Source organism: Natator depressus, chromosome 24 (assembly GCF_965152275.1).
Source record: "Natator depressus isolate rNatDep1 chromosome 24, rNatDep2.hap1, whole genome shotgun sequence".
NCBI classification, from domain to species: domain Eukaryota; kingdom Metazoa; phylum Chordata; order Testudines; family Cheloniidae; genus Natator; species Natator depressus.
The window spans coordinates 18802096-18818142 of record NC_134257.1 but is presented as its reverse complement, the minus strand read 5'-3'; the positions used below and the strand labels follow the sequence as shown (position 1 = coordinate 18818142).

At 49.1% G+C, this 16047-nt stretch overlaps 1 protein-coding gene across 1 annotated transcript; it reads left to right on the top strand.

The window, feature by feature from the left end:
* Positions 1-5844: 5844 nt before the first annotated feature.
* LOC141977398 (phospholipase A2 inhibitor gamma subunit B-like) lies at positions 5845-9788 on the top strand. The gene is made up of 5 exons (XM_074938863.1): positions 5845-5893; positions 6335-6451; positions 6908-7060; positions 7485-7625; positions 9443-9788. Exons 1-5 carry the CDS (start codon positions 5845-5847, stop codon positions 9655-9657), a joined length of 675 nt encoding a protein of 224 aa, XP_074794964.1. The 3' UTR covers positions 9658-9788.
* The last annotated feature ends 6259 nt before the right edge of the window (positions 9789-16047 follow it).

Below are 16047 nucleotides of genomic sequence, written 5' to 3'. Positions count from 1 at the left end.
CGCCTGCCTTTTTCTGAGCCCACTGATTGCTGACTGAGGAGGTAGGAAGGAGCCCACCTGCATGGCCCAGATTATTCCATCAGTGACCACTAGGAGGAGTCATGCACCGTCCCATGGAGGAACTGGACCTGGCTTCCTGTCAGGGCTGGGGCTGGTCTAGTGTCCTCCACTCACTTGCTCTGCTCTGGGATTACCCAGAAGGGGGCAGGTATGTAAAATATAGCCAGATCCCAGCTGGGGTCGACGGGCCGTAGCTCCATTGGAGTCAATGAATCAGATGGGTGTGTCTGGGATGAGAGAGAGAGAGAACAATAGATGGTCGGGTGTATGTGTAATGGAGAGATAGAGGGGTCTGTTTGGGGATAGATAGATAGATAGATAGATAGATAGATAGATAGTGTGACAAAGTTCCTTCTCTACCTTGGTGGGTCTTGCGCTCATTGGCGGATTTGCTCGCCTTGGAGCTTCACGGTAGCCCTCAGCTTGGCCATTTTTCTGAACCCACCGTCCAGGTCAACTCCGGGCCAGAAGAATCGTCGCAGGACCTGTGCCAGGGTCTTCTCTACCCCCAAATGCCCCCCAAAAAGATGACTATGGGCCAGACTTAATACAGCATTCTGTTGTTTTTGAGGTACTAGGATCTGCTGTACCTTCTGCCCCTGTACTGGTGCAACTTGGCATAAGAGATTCTTCTTCATTATGGATGTAAGCAGAGTCAGGATGGGCTCCACCCTGACATCTGGTGGTGAGGTGTGGCAAGTAGTGGAAAAGAACTTCAGGGGCTGATCTCAATTTGCATAGGCACACCCACCCCGCCTAGAATGAGGCCATAACTGCCCAAATGGTCACTTTGGCTGTTGTGGGATCCCCAGTGTCTTTGTTATTGGGGCAGGAAGAGTAAATTGTTATTACCCTGATTATGGGAACTGTGCTTGGAACTGTACTTGACCTTTTGTTATGATGGAGGGACTCACCATCAACTGAGTAGCACTCGCTAGGCAAGGGACATGGGTTCCAAAACTCTGTGAAGGGAGAGAGACTTGAGACAAGTATTAGTACCTGGTGGTGTGGGCCCCTTTGTGAGGGCCTGAAGCACCAATTGCACCTCTGTCTCTCTCCACTGTGGAATGTCAGAGCTAATTTTGTGTCTATTAAGAGTCTTGCTACAGGTACTGTGCGGCATTCACTTTGGCCTTATGGTGCACCAGCACTAAGGCTCCCACTGCTATGAGCTGAAATCACTGAGCACTGTGTCAAGTAGTGGGGAGCCGGAAGATCTAGAGTGCAGTGGTGCTGTTCATGGATAGGCTGGCAGAGCGGAGCAGAGCTGTTCGTGAGACAGCGAGCTGTGCAGAGCAGAGCCAGTCGTGGTGGAGCGGAGCCGTTCGTGAGACGGCAAGCTGAGCAGAGCTGTTCGTGAGACGGTGAGCTGTGCAGAGCGGAGCCCTGTGGGGCAGCCAGCTTCAGGACATGTAAGGTGCCCCTTACCCCTTTCCCCCCCACACAGACACATTTTAGCCAGACTGGGGAGTAACACTATGCAGATGAACTTTTGAACTCTGGGGCTGGACTTTTTGGACTTTGGGTGATTTGTGGATTGCTGGACTCAAGAGACGTTTGGGTGCTGGGACTCAAGAACCCGAGGGAAAGGGGCATGCCCCAATTTGCTTGGGGTGGGTTTTTTTTTGCTCATGGGTTGTGTTATGAATCCTGTTGGTGGTGTCTCCCCAACATAATGCCACATTGTTTCTCTCTGTTATTAAAAGGCTTTTTGCTACACTCAGACTATGTGCTTGTGAGAGGGGAAGTATTGCCTCTTGAAGGCGCCCAGCGGGGGTGGTATATATTTGTCCCAGGTCACTGGGTGGGGGCTCGAGCCGGTTTGCATTGTGTTATTGGAATGGATCCCCTAGATATTGAACCCGGCCCTTGTTGCTGCCAACTCTGATGGGCAGAAGGGTTACAGGAAGTAGGGTCCTGGTCCCTGGGTTTTCCCTTCCATGGGGGTCCCCCCCCGCCTGAAAGGAAAAGTATTTGCAAACAAGTTAATTTTTTTTTTGAGCAATTGACAGTAATGAATAAATCAAGATTTCTATTTACAGTTTTGGTCACAATACAACCATCATTTGACAACATTGTACTGATTTTTTCAGAGAGCATGGAGGACTACTGCTTATACTTGAATTATGTGACTTGCAAAATGAATAAATAAATAAAGATGACATGATGGTAAGAAACACAAAATGGGGTATGAGAAACACACACCATCTCTCCAATGATATTACCCCAGGAGCTTGCTGGAATCTACCCTCCCTTTGATCGGAAACCTTTCTCAGTCAAGGCAACAGGACAAGTCCATTGTTCCCTGTGCCTGCCAAGTTGATGAACTTTAATGGTCAGAGATAGCACCAGCATAGAAGGATCTTGAAGGCGAACCCTAAGGAAATTAAGATTTTAAATTCTCCTCCACAGGTCCTGTGTCCCATGACAACGAATCCAGGCAGGGTCGTTTGGAAGCTGAACACTTGATGCTTCCATCCCACATCCCTGTCAAGTTTTAGCAAATTAGCTGACAAGTCAGCACATCAGAACAAGCATATGTATCCGTAACTGCTAACGGTAACACTTCATTACCTCTTCCGACTCCAGGTAACAAATTCCTACAGAGAGCAGTTTCACACACCCTCGAGGGGATTAGCTACATCAGATAGTTTCTTGCAAAGTAGGACCTGTCACTGCTCCTGGTAGCACTTTCCTGCAGTTAGCCGTTTCACACACCCTGCGGTGTAAGAACCTGCTATCTGCAGGAATAAGCTACATCAGAGAGCAGTTTTTAAGCAAATTAGGACCCGTCCCTGCTACAGGTAGCAAATTCTTCTACGTAGCAGTTTCTTACACCAAAGGGTGTGTGAAACCTCTCTGTAGGGATTAGCTACATCAGAGAGCAGTTTTTACCAAATTAGGAGAAGTCAGCAAATAAGAACAACCTTATGTTCTTGGTGGTGATGAGGGACTTCAACTACCCAGACATCTGTTGGGAAAATAACACAGCAGGGCACAGATTATCCAACAAGTTTTTTGAATGTATTGGAGACCATTTTTTATTTCAGAAGGTGGAGAAAGCTTTTAGAGGAGAGGCTGTTCTAGATTTGATTTTGACAACGAGGGAGGAACTGGTTGAGAATTTGAAAGTGGAAGGCAGCTTGGGTGAAAGTGATCATGAAATGGTAGAGTTCATGAGTCTAGGGAATAGTAGGAAGGAGAACAGCAAAATAAAGACAGTGGATTTCATGAAGGCGACTTTAGCCATCTCTGGGAGTTGGAAGGTAAGATCCCTGGGGAAGCAAGTCTAAGGGGAAAAGCAACTGAAGACCATTGGCAGTTTTTCAAAGAGACATTATTAAGGGCACAAGAGCAAAGTATACCACTGCGTGGGAAAGACAGGAAGTCTGGCCAGAGACCACCCTGGCTTAACCAGGAGATCTTCAATGATCTAAAAATCAAAAGAGTCCTACAAAAAGCAAAATTAGGTCAAATTACAAAGGATGAATTTGAACAAATAACACAAGTATGTAGGGACAAAATTAAAAACGCCAAGGCACAAAACGAGATCAAACTAGCTAGAGACATAAAGGGTAAGAAAAAAAACATTCTGCAAATACATTTGAAGCAAGAGGAAGACCTAGGACAGGGTAGGCCCATTACTTAACGAGGGGGAAACAATAGCAGAAAACGTGGAAATGGCAGAGGTGCTTAATGACGTCTTTGTTTCTGTTTTCTCCAAGAAGGTTGGTGGCGAGTGGACGCCTAGCATAGTGAATGCCAGTGAAAATGAGGTAGGACTAGAGGCAAAAATAGGAAAAGAACAAGTTAAAAATTACTTAGACAAATTAGATGTCTTCAAATCACCAAGTCCTGTTGAAATGTGTCCTAGAATACTCAAGGAGCTGCCTGAGGAGATATCTGACCCCTTAGCAATTATCTTTGAAAGTCATGGAAGAAATTCCAGAACACTGGAAAAGGGCAAATCTAGTGCCCATCCATAAAAAGGAAATAAGGACAACCTGGGGGAATTATAGACCAGTCAGCTTAACGTGTGCACCTGGAAAGATAATGGAGCAAATAATTAAGCAATCAGTTTGCAAACATCTAGAAAAAAATAAGGTGATAAGTAACAGCCAGCATGGATTTGTCAAGAACATCTCCTGTCAAACCAACCTGATAGCTTTCTTTGACAGGGTAACAAGCCTTGTGGATGGGAGGAAGTGGTAGATGTGGTCTATCTTGACTTTAGTAAGGCTTTTCATACAGTCTCACATGATCTTCTCATAAACAAACTAGGGAAATACAACCTAGATGGAGCTATTATAAGGTGGGTGCATAACTGGATGGAAAACCATTCCCAGAGAGTAGTTATCAGTGGTTCACAGTCAGGCTGGAAGGGCATAATGAGTGGGGTTCCTCAGGGATCAGTTCTGGGTCCAGTTCTTTTAAATGTCTTCATCAATGATGTCGATCATGGCACAGAGAGTACACTGATAAAGTTTGTGAATGATACCAAGCTGGGAGGGGTTGCAAGTGCTTTGGAGGATAGGATTAAAATTCAAAATGATCTGCACAAACTGGAGAAATGGTCTGAAGTAAATAGGATGAAATTCAAGAAGGACAAATGCAAAGTCCTCCACTTATGAGGGAACAATCAGCTGCACACATGTAACATGGGAAATGACGGCCTAGGAAGGAGTACTGCGGAAAGGGATCTCGGGGACCACAAGCTGAATATGAGTCAACAGTAACGCTGCTGCAAAAAAACGGAACGTCATTCTGGGATGTATTAGCAGGAGTGTTGGGAGTCAACGCCCTGCGCCCGGCGTCTCGGACACGAGGGTTAATCGGCGGGCAAACCAGCGGGGGGGGCAGGCTGTTAGCCCCACCGCTCCCTCTCGGGTTCCCAAACCGAAGGGACCCTGGGGAGAGAGACCGGCCACTGGACTAAGCATCACGCACTCACCGTCTGTGGGGATCTCGTGTGCCAAACCCCCACCCTGCTTCACACTGGTTAATGTTGGACAGTGACAGGGTTTGGCCAACCCCTCCAGCCTGCTTAGTCTGTCTAAATTAATAGAGCAGGGCCCCCTTTCCTCCCATGCCGGGGGATCTGTCATGTCCCCAGTCCCCCTTCCCCCATGCAAGGGGCTGTGTGCGCTCCCACTCCCCCTCCCCCCAATGACAGGGGCTCTGTGCCATCTCATGCCTCCTTCCCCCAATGCCAGGGTCTCTATGTGCCCCCCATTTCCCCTCCCCCCCAATGCCAGGGGTTCTAGGGTTCCCACCTCTGAGATACAAAAACCCGGGACACCTGGGATGATCCTCAGCCCGTGTCACCGACCGTCTGGGCGCTTGCACAGAGCGTCCTGGCAGATTTCCCGGGGACAGCTACCCCAGAGAAGGGGCCAGCCTGGGCAAACCTGGCACCCCTAGGCTCTGCATGCCCCCGCACTCTCCCCAGTGCCAGGGTCCCCCTCGTCCCACTCCACCGTCACTGCCTCCCAGGTGCCGGGCGCCACCCTGGCCCACGGCGCCAGTGCCCCAGGCCTGAGTCAGGGCAGTGCACTGAGCAGTCCCCGGGCGTGTGACGAACACAGCATCCAGCCCTTACCTTCCTGGGGGCCTCCGTGTTGACAGTCCAAGGCCATCAGCCAAAATCCTCCCCGCTTCCCATTTTGGGCGGGGTGACACCAATTGCAACATCGCCCTCGCCTCTGCTGATAACTGCCAAGCTCCAGCCTTTGCTGCGTCAGAGACCCCCGGCTCTCATCGCCGTCCGGCTGTGTCCCCGGCACCATGAAGACACCTCTCCTCTTCTGCCTCCTCTCGGCCCTGCTGGAGACAGGTGAGAACGGGCTCTCGGGGGTCTTGGAACCCCTGCCCGGTGCCGACAGAAAAAGACCCACCCTGGAATAGCTGCTCTGGAGGGGAGCAGCTCTCCTTCCCGGGGTGAAATATGCCCCAGCACTGAGATCTTGCCCCTGGGCTGGGGGGCTGCTCACCGCCTGTCCCGTGTGGGGGAAATTCTCCCCACCCATCTTCTCTGGGGAGATGGGGACCTCCAGCTCCCACCGAGCTCGAGGAGAGGAAAAGATTTCTCCCCCTTTCTCAGCTACCTCACTCGGTTTTGCAATGGAGGGAGGGACGACACTGGCACAAACCCAAGAAATTCCGGGCCAGATCCCGGCTGGGGTAAATGGCCCGTAGCTGCACCAGAGTCAATGGGGATGGAGAGAGTGGAGTGAGGGCTGTGCCCAGGTGCATCGTGTTGCCTTTCCTTCCACAGGGACCTGTGTTTTGTGCGAGGTTTGCGTCAGCACACGTGGCAGCTGTACGGGCAGTGTCCAAGTCTGCAGTGAAGTTACGAATTCCTGTGGGATCATTAAAACAGAAACTGTAGTAGGTGCGTGTAGGAGACCTTGACCCAGCTCCGAACACAGTCTCATTCGGAGTCAGCACTCCTTCATTCTCTTCCCAGTACCAGGAGGTGGGCATGGTCTAGTGGGCTAGAGTAGGGGGCTGGGAGCCAGGACTCCTGGGTTCCATCCCTGGCTCTGGGAAGGGACTGGGGTCTGGTGAGTAAGAATAGCGGGGGCTGGGAGCCAGGACTCCTTGGTTCTATCTCCAAATCTGGAAGGGGAGAGAGATTGAGAGGGTTAGGTTGAGGGGGTGGAAGGAGCAGTGGGTATCAGCACTCCTGGTTCTATACTGACCTTGGCTGAGTCATTCCTCCTGTACTCCATGCCTCAGTTTCCCCATCTTTAGCTTGATCATGATCACAGATGCGAAGAGTTGCGATGGGGAGGCGGAGACAGCGACACCAGCAAATGAAGCCTCATCTCCTCTTCCTCCCATGCAGGCAAGATTAAGAGTCCGACCTTTATCAAGACCTGTGTGTCCTCCAGCCAGTGCAGCGTTGGTCCTGTTTTAATGACTTTGGGGAACGGGATATCCACGAGCACGAGCACCGCCTGCTGTACAGGGCAGGACTGTAATACAGCCTCCTTTCCCGGTACCCAGCTCTGTCTCCGTCTCCCTGCTCCTTCTCCCTCCAGCTCTTCCCCTTCCTCACAACCCCTTCTCCTCCTCCTGACCCCTGCAGGGGTCTCTGTGGGAGGATGGAAAAAGGATTATGAAAGAATCCTTTGGGGCGCCCCATGGACTAACACTGAGCCCCTGGCTGGGTGGAGTTTAGTGGGCGGGGATCTAGGCTGCCCCCAGGTGTCAACCCAGCTGGCCCCACCCGGGGCGGGGTCCAGGGCTCCCTGCTGCAAACCCCTCCCCCGCCCCTGCTGCCCCCGGCTTCCCCGGAGCTACAGCTCCCCCTGCAGGGGGCCCCCGGGGCTGAGCTGTGAAGCCCCCAGCTGCTCTCCCGGCCCCGACCCGTCTTGGGGCTTGTCCCCCGAGCTGAGTGCGTTTGCTCCGCTTCTTCCCAGTGTCTCCGGCTAACACCACCCTGAACGGCCTCCGCTGCCCAGCCTGCTACTCTATGTTTTCCCATCACTGCAGTGAAGAGATCATCGACTGCCCAGGAGCCCAGACCCACTGCATCCATGTCAGCGGCACCGTGAAAAGTGGTAATTGCCGTTCGACTGTTTCTCCATTCGGATTTCCCCATCCAGGAGGGAGCCACACACATGGACAATCTCCTGCCATGGGGAAGAATTGGGCAGAGTCTCAGCACACCTGGATACTGTCCCCATGATTTCTCCTCACTGTACCTCGGTTTCCCCTACGCACCCGTTGGGGTTTCATTTTAGAATTCATGAGGGTTTGGAGACAGCTGACAAGGAAGGTCTGGAAAAGCCTGCGGAGAGAAGGGGAACCAGCTGGGGCTATTTTTCCTTGGGAATAAGAGAGGTGACATGATAGAACATATGAAATTATGATTGTGATAGAGAAGCAGAGATCTGAACAAATAAAGGAGATAGATAGATAGATAGATAGATAGATAGATAGATAGATCTTTAGTTCTATGCCAACACCAAAAAAACTGGAAGAAAATAGTTGTTTCGGGTCAAATAGAAAATTCATTTTTTTTTGGCACTTGCAACAAACTGAAAAGTCAGAGAAAGTCAAACGAAACATCTGGTTATGATTTTGAGGGGTTGTTAATGTTGTTTCATTTAAAAAAAAATGCCAGAAGGAAAAGTTGTTTTGAACCAAAAGAGGGAAAAGTTTCTATTTTTTCCACCAGAGTTCGTTTTTTAAACGGGGGTTTCTTCCAACTGAAACAATTGGACGACTTTGAATTTGCAAAATGTTCCCAAGTGGTCACATTTGCATATTTCACTGAAAAAAAGTTTCAGCTGAAAAATGTCACTGACCACGAGAGCGGGGAGATCGAGGACTCCTGCCTGCCCGCTGTCACAGGACAGGACGTAAGCAAATGTTCAATGAAATTGAAAAGGGACAAGTTCATTTTGATGAAAGGAAACACATTTTCCAGTCAATAAACCGTCAATCCATGGAACTCCCCACCCAATAAATTGCTGTGGTCAAGAGTTGAGCAAGATTCGAAAAGGGATTGTGGGCTAATCAGAGAGATCAGAATAAAGGATCGTAAAAATGTTGGTGGGGATAACGACCCTCCTCTTTCAGGTCGTGAGGTGAGCTCTAGCTCTTAGCAATCGGGATGAGACCGAGAGGAGGAGGAGATTATCCCACACGTTGGGCGGTTTTGATCCTTTCTCTGCAGAATCTAGTGCTGGCCACTGACGGAGACGGAATACTGTCCATGCACAGCACCCTGCACAACGGGGCTCCAAACTCCGTGGTGTCTCCAGAGCCTGCTGTTCTACAAATCAAAATAATACAGGAAAAGTGATGGCACAAACACCCTGTCCCTGGGACTCCTGCAGAAATCCCCCAGCTGGTTTGACCTGGAGGTCCCAGAGAGATTTCTTTCTTACTGGTTGTGGAATGGTACAATAGATGCCCCAACTGAGATCGGGACCTTTTTGATCCGGATGTTGCACAGACCCCTTGGCTGAGATAGGGATCCCCGCTGTGCAAGGTGCTGCATGCCCCTCCCCCCACCCTCCGGCTGAAATTGGGAGTCCCGACATGCCAGGTTCTGTACAGACCTCTTGACTGAGAGCTTCTTAGGGATCCCAGCTCTGACACCATCAGTGAGCTACACCATTGCCTGGTGAATGGTGGGACTAACACAGGCCTGCTCCAAAGTTCATTAGGGATCAGGGCCCTACATGACTTGCCCAGGTGTCCACAGAGTGAGAGTATATCAGAGCGGGGGGGGGGGACGGTTGGCGGCAGGTCTAGATGGGCAGCAGGGAGTGGTGCAGAGGAGGAGGGGGAGGGTGTTTGTATAGGGTCCGAGCTGTAAGAGGTCATAGGCCCCTAGGCACCGACCCCACTGTTTGGTCCCCCACAGGTGGGACAACCATACACACCACCATGAAAGGCTGCGCCACCGAGTCCGCCTGCACCAATATACAACGGTTCAAAGGGGCCTTCGGGGGGTTCAGTATGGATCTCACCACGGCCGAATGCAGACCAGCCTCCCATGTGGCCAGCATGGCTCCAGAACCAACCAGACTCGTCCTCCCAGCCCTCGTTACCGTCCTGCTGGCGAAGGTCCTCTCCTGATCCCCACGCCCGTGTCACAGCCACGCGGCCCTGGATAACCACACGGCAGGTGGTGGGCGGGTGCCCCCCTGCCAAAGACTCCCACGCCCCGCTCGGATTCACTTCCCCTTTCGTGGGATTAATGGAATAAAACAGACAGGAGAAAATGGTCGTGTGTGTGTGTGTGTGTGTGTGTGTTTGTCTGTTATCACGAATCTCAGATACTGTGTGTCTTTCTGTGTGTAACTGTGAGTGTTGGACTCTGGGAGTATGCAAGCATGAGTCTCATATTGTGTGTGTCTGTGTGTGATCATGAGTCTTGGACTGTGTGTGTGTAAGTCTTGGACTCTGTGTGTGTGTGTGTGTGGTGTTGTTGGATCATATTAAAGAAGTTCTGTATTAAAATCACAAATGAGTTTGATTCCCCACAGTTTAAATTCCAGGGTATTACTAATTAAGAGGTCTCTTGGTTTTTGGTGCTGTTTCTCTCCCTCTCTGTGTGAAACTTGCAAGCTGCTAATTGTGTTAGTACACTCTAAGACAGAGTCTGTTCTCAAAGGTTTCAGAGTAGCAGCCGTGTTAGTCTGTATTCGCAAAAAGAAAAGGAGGACTTGTGGCACCTTAGAGACTAACCAATTTATTTGAGCATAAGCTTTCGTGAAGCTACAGCTCACTTCATCGGATGCATGAAAGTTCACGAAAGCTTATGTTCAAATAGATTTGTTAGTCTCTAAGGTGCCACAAGTCCTCCTTTTCTTTCTGTTCTCAAAGCAATTCTTTGTAACAACAACTTCTCACACAGAGAGAGACTCAAAGCAACACTCTGTAACAACAGAAACAGCACCCAGAGACTCCTCGCCCTTTTGTTGTATTCATCTCGCTTTGTTAACAACTGTGTTTAAAATAGAGATAGAGGATGTATGTGGATGGATGCTTGGTGTGGATAATAACTGAGTGATCAGGGAGGTGCCAGCCTAAGAATCCAGTGTCCATCGGCTGAAGAAGGCGTCAAGTGGTAATAACCAGAGGAACGCGGGAGGGCAGACTGGAATCCACCCAACAGCCTCAAGGATGGGAGACCCAAAGAACAAGATAACATCTGGCAGCACGGAGCCGTCAGGAATGTGCCATCTGCTGATTGATTCAGCAACAGCATGATGAAGCCACCTCCATAGACTGGCATAGGAAGAAATTCCTATAAAAAAGGACTCTGGAAAGTGAGAACTTTGGGGTTTGATTCTGGAAACCAACTTCCAGGAGCATCAGATGAGCATCTGACAAGGCCCTGCTCCCTCCTCGTGTCCAGGCCACCTGGCCAGTGGCTTGGCATGAGCAACTCTAAGGCTGGTAACTATGATAACAACCTTGCAGAACCTGTGTGTGTGTGTGTGTGTGTGTGTGTGTGTGTGTGTGTGTGTGTTTGTATGAATGAATTTGTGCATAAATATGAGATTGAATGGAATGTTAGAGCTGTAACTAACTGCTTACTAGGATTCTTTCTGTATTCACAATAAATGTGGCATTTTGCCTTTTCCCCTTTAATAAAATCCTGCTGGTTTTTTATTTTATTGGTATAACAGTATGTGTGCGTATAATCCTGAGTCCTGGATTGTGTGTGTAACCGGGAGTCTTGGATCATGTGTCTGTGTGTGAGAGCGTGAGTCTGTGCATGTGTAGGTGTGTGTCCGGGATTATGTGTGTGTGTTTGTGATGATCGGGCTGATTTCCCCTGTGTTTAATTCTAGCAGGGGTCATGGGCCTATCAGAAGCCACACCCACCCTCCTACGGGCCCTAGAGTCATTTGGAAAATGGGGTTTGGTTGGGGGGGGTATTTCTTAGAATATTCCAATTTTTTTGTCATCAAACTGAAAAATGTTCAGCTGAAAAATCCGTTTTTTTTAATCATAAATATATTTTTTGTGGCAGGACCCACCAACCAGGGCTGGAGACCCTAAAGGGTTAAAGCAGCTTCCCCTCCCCCCTACGCCTGGGGATGCCAGGGCAGCTCTGCTTCCTGAACAGAGCAGTTGTTGGAAAGATACCGGGCACCAGGACTGAACCTTGGACTTGGGGGGAGGAGGAGCGGAGAATAAACGCAGGAGTGTTTAACGCTGGAATTAAAGGAGACACATCTTTCGCTGTGCGGCATAGCAGCTCCCTAAACCACTTCCCAGGATCCAGCCACTAGAGGGGGGAAAGACACACACTGGTATGGATCCGGGTTACATTGGTGCTACAGTAAACCACCCCACCAAGAGGTGGGGGGAAAGCTAGTGAGCCCTCCCGTATCAACAGAGACCCACCCACCTAGGATCATGTGGACGACCCTCTATCCCTGTGGTGCTGCCCCTTTAAAACCTTAGATTTAAACTAGAGAAATGATAACTTTTTTCTGTTGAGATGGCGTTAACCTGCGGAACTCCCTGCCATTGGAAACTACCAGTGCCAGGATTCAGACAGGACTGGCCATTTGGACAGAAAATGAGAGGATCTACAGCCTCATTAGAGAGATGGGTGTAAAAGGGTCACACGCCTGCCTTTTTCTGAGCCCACTGATTGCTGACTGAGGAGGTAGGAAGGAGCCCACCTGCATGGCCCAGATTATTCCATCAGTGACCACTAGGAGGAGTCATGCACCGTCCCATGGAGGAACTGGACCTGGCTTCCCGTCAGGGCTGGGGCCGGACTAGTGTCCTCCACTCACTTGCTCTGCTCTGGGATTACCCAGAAAGGGGCAGGTATGTAAAATATAGCCAGATCCCAACTGGGGTGAATGGGCCATAGCTCCATTGGAGTCAATGAATCAGATGGGTGTGTCTGGGATGAGAGAGAGAGAGCGAGAACGATAGATGGTAGGGTGTACATGTAATGGAGAGATAGAGGGGTCTGTTTGGGATAGATAGATAGATAGATAGATAGATAGATAGATAGATAGATAGATAGATAGATAGATAGATAGATGATAGAAGACAGTCACTCAGTCACTGGGCCTGGGTTTCCAATCCCTTCTACTGTAGTAAACCAGACATAACCCCACTTAAGTCATAAGAACATAAGAACGTGTGAGGAACAGTGGGGGGCGGGGGGGGGATAAACATGGGGAAATAGTTTTACTTGGTGTAATGACCCATCCACTCCCAGTCTTTATTCAAGCCTAAGTTAATTGTATCCCGTTTGCAAATTAATTCCAATTAAGGAGTCTCTCGTTGGAGTCTGTTTTTGAATACAATTAACTTAGGCTTGAAAAAAGACTGGGAGTGGATGGGTCATTACACAAAGTAAAACTATTTCCCCATGTTTATTCCCCCCCCGCCCCCGCACTGTTCCTCACACGTTCTTTTCAGCTGAAATGGCCCACCTTGATTATCACTACAAAAGGTTCCCCCCTCCCCCCCCACTCTCCTGCTGGTAATAGCTCACCTTACCTGATCACTCTCGTTACAGTGTGTATGGTAACACCCATTGTTTCCTGTTCTCTGTGTATATAAATCTCCCCACTGTATTTTCCACTGAATGCATCCGATGAAGTGAGCTGTAGCTGACGAAAGCTCATGCTCAAATAAATTGGTTAGTCTCTAAGGTGCCACAAGTCCTCCTGTTCTTTTTGCGGATGCAGACTAACACGGCTGCTCCTCTGAAACCTGTCATTATGCAAGGCACTGAATTTAGCCGTATGGAGTGGAAATCTATGAACTTCATTAAAAAACTTGTACAGATACAGACAGACATCATCTTCCTTTCCGAATGCAAACAGATGGACATCGTACCAAAAGGACTGAAGGTAAAAAATCCATTACAGTCTACACACCACACAGACTGTGCTGACAGCTTGTGCCACACGCTCTCAAAGAAACTGCGGAATCACCTGATCAACATCCTCTACAGCAAACAGGGAGAGATTAAGAATGAGCTCTCAAAACTGGATCCTCTCATAAAAATCCAGCCTTCCACACAAACTTCCTCGTGGCTGGACTTTACTAAAACTCGACAAGCCATTTACAACACACACTTTGCTTCTCTACAAAAGAAAAAGGACACTAAACTATCCAAACTACTACATGCCACAAGGGGCCACAATAGTGGTTCCCTCAACCCACCCGGCAATATTGTCAATCTATCCAGCTATACTCCTAGCCCAGCAGAAGAAGCTCTCCTATCTTGGGGCCTCTCCTTCTGCCCCTCCACCCCCACAAACAGGATACAGTTCTGTGGTGACCTAGAATCCTATTTTCGACACCTCTGACTCAAGGAATATTTCCAAGACACCTCTGAACAACATACTAACCCACAGAGGCCTGCCTACCAACACTACAAAAAGAAGGATTCTAGGTGGACTCCTCCTGAAGGTCGAGACAGCAGACTGGACTTCTACATAGAGTGCTTCCGCCGACGTGCACGGGCTGAAATTGTGGAAAAGCAGCATCACTTGCCCCATAACCTCAGCCGTGCAGAACACAATGCCACCCACAGCCTCAGAAACAACTCTGACATCATCATAAAAAAGACTGACAAAGGAGGTGCTGTCGTCATCATGAATAGGTCGGAATATGAACAAGAGGCTGCTCGGCAGCTCTCCAACACCACTTCCTACAAGCCATTACCCTCTGATCCCACTGAGAATTACCAAAAGAAACTACAGCATTTGCTCAAGAAACTTCCTGAAAAAGCACAAGATCAAATCCGCACAGACACACCCTGGAACCCTGATCTGGGATATTCTATCTACTACCCAAGATCCATAAACCTGGAAATCCTGGACGCCCCATCTTCTCAGGCATTGGCACCCTGACAGCAGGATTGTCCGGGTATGTAGACTCCCTCCTCAGGCCCTACGCTACCAGCACTCCCAGCTACCTTCGAGACACCACTGACTTCCTGAGGAAACTACAATCCATCGGTGATCTTCCTGATAACACCATCCTGGCCACTATGGATGGAGAAACCCTCTACACCAACATTCCACACAAAGATGGACTACAAGCCATCAGGAACACTATCCCCGATAATGTCACGGCTAACCTGGTGGCTGAACTTTGTGACTTTGTCCTCACCCATAACTATTTCACATTTGGGGACAATGTATGCCTTCAAACCAGCGGCACTGCAATGGGTACCCGCATGGCCCCACAGGATGCCAACATTTTTATGGCTGATTTAGAACAACGCTTCCTCAGCTCTCGTCCCCTAACGCCCCTACTCTACTTGCGCTATATTGATGACATCTTCATCATCTGGACCCATGGAAAAGAAGCCCTTGAGGAATTCCACCATGATTTCAACAATTTCCATCCCACCATCAACCTCAGCCTGGACCAGTCCACACAAGAGATCCACTTCCTGGACACTACAGTGCTAATAAGCGATGGTCACATTCTTTGTAACTTAAACAAATATTCCTTTATTCTACTTTCAGAGACTTTCCCAGCGCCTCTCTTGGCCTGACTTTGGTTCGGTCGGCATAACTGCTTTATATTTAATTTTTTTCACCTAACATTAGTAATTAAGAGGTCTCTTGGTTTTTGGTAATGTTTTTCTCCCTCTCTTGTGAAACTTGCAGGCTGCTAATTGTGTTACTACATTCTAAGACAGAGTCTGTTCTCAAAGCAATTCTTTGTAACAACAACCACTCACACAGAGAGAGACTCAAAGTAACACTCTGTAACAACAGAAACAGCACCCAGAGACTCCTCACCCTTTTGTTGTAGTCATCTCGCTTTGTTAACAATTGTGTTTAAAATAGAGATAGAGGATGTATGTGGATGGATGCTTGGTGTGGATAATAACTGAGTGATCAGGGAGGTGCCAGCCTAAGAATCCAGCGTCCATCGGCTGAAGAAGGCGTCAAGTGGAAATAATCGGATGACCCCCGGAGGGCAGACTGGAATCCACCCAACAGCCTCAAGGATGGGAGACCCAAAGAACGGAGCCGTCAGGAATGTGCCATCTGCTGACTGATTCAGCAACAGCATGATGAAGCCATTCCCATAGACTGACGTAGGAAGAAATTCCTATAAAAATGGACTCTGGAAAGTGAGAACTTTGGGGTCTGATTCTGCAAACCAACTTCCAGGAGCATCAGATGAGCATCTGACAAGGCCCTGCTCCCTCCTCATGTCCAGGCCACCTGGCCAGTGGCTTGGCATGAGCAACTCTAAGGCTGGTATCTATGAGAACAACCTTGCAGAACCTGTGTGTGTGTCTTTGTATGAATGAATGTGTGCATAAATATGAGATTGAATGGAATGTTAGAGCTGTAACTAACTGCTTACTAGGATTCTTTCTGTATTCACAATCAATGTGGCATTTTGCCTTTTTCCCTTTAATAAAATCCTGCTGGTTTTTATTTTATTGGTATAACAATGGGGGAGTGGGATGGGGCAGGGGGAAGAGAAGGGGGAGGGGATGGGGGA

Excerpts from the sequence above, each read along its gene's own strand:
- LOC141977398 (XM_074938863.1), top strand. The coding sequence starts at position 5,845 with ATGAAGACACCTCTCCTCTTCTGCCTCCTCTCGGCCCTGCTGGAGACA. Across the intron at positions 5,894-6,334 it reads CTCGGCCCTGCTGGAGACAG|GGACCTGTGTTTTGTGCGAG; the intron begins GTGAGAACGGGC and ends TTCCTTCCACAG. Across the intron at positions 7,061-7,484 it reads TAATACAGCCTCCTTTCCCG|TGTCTCCGGCTAACACCACC; the intron begins GTACCCAGCTCT and ends GCTTCTTCCCAG.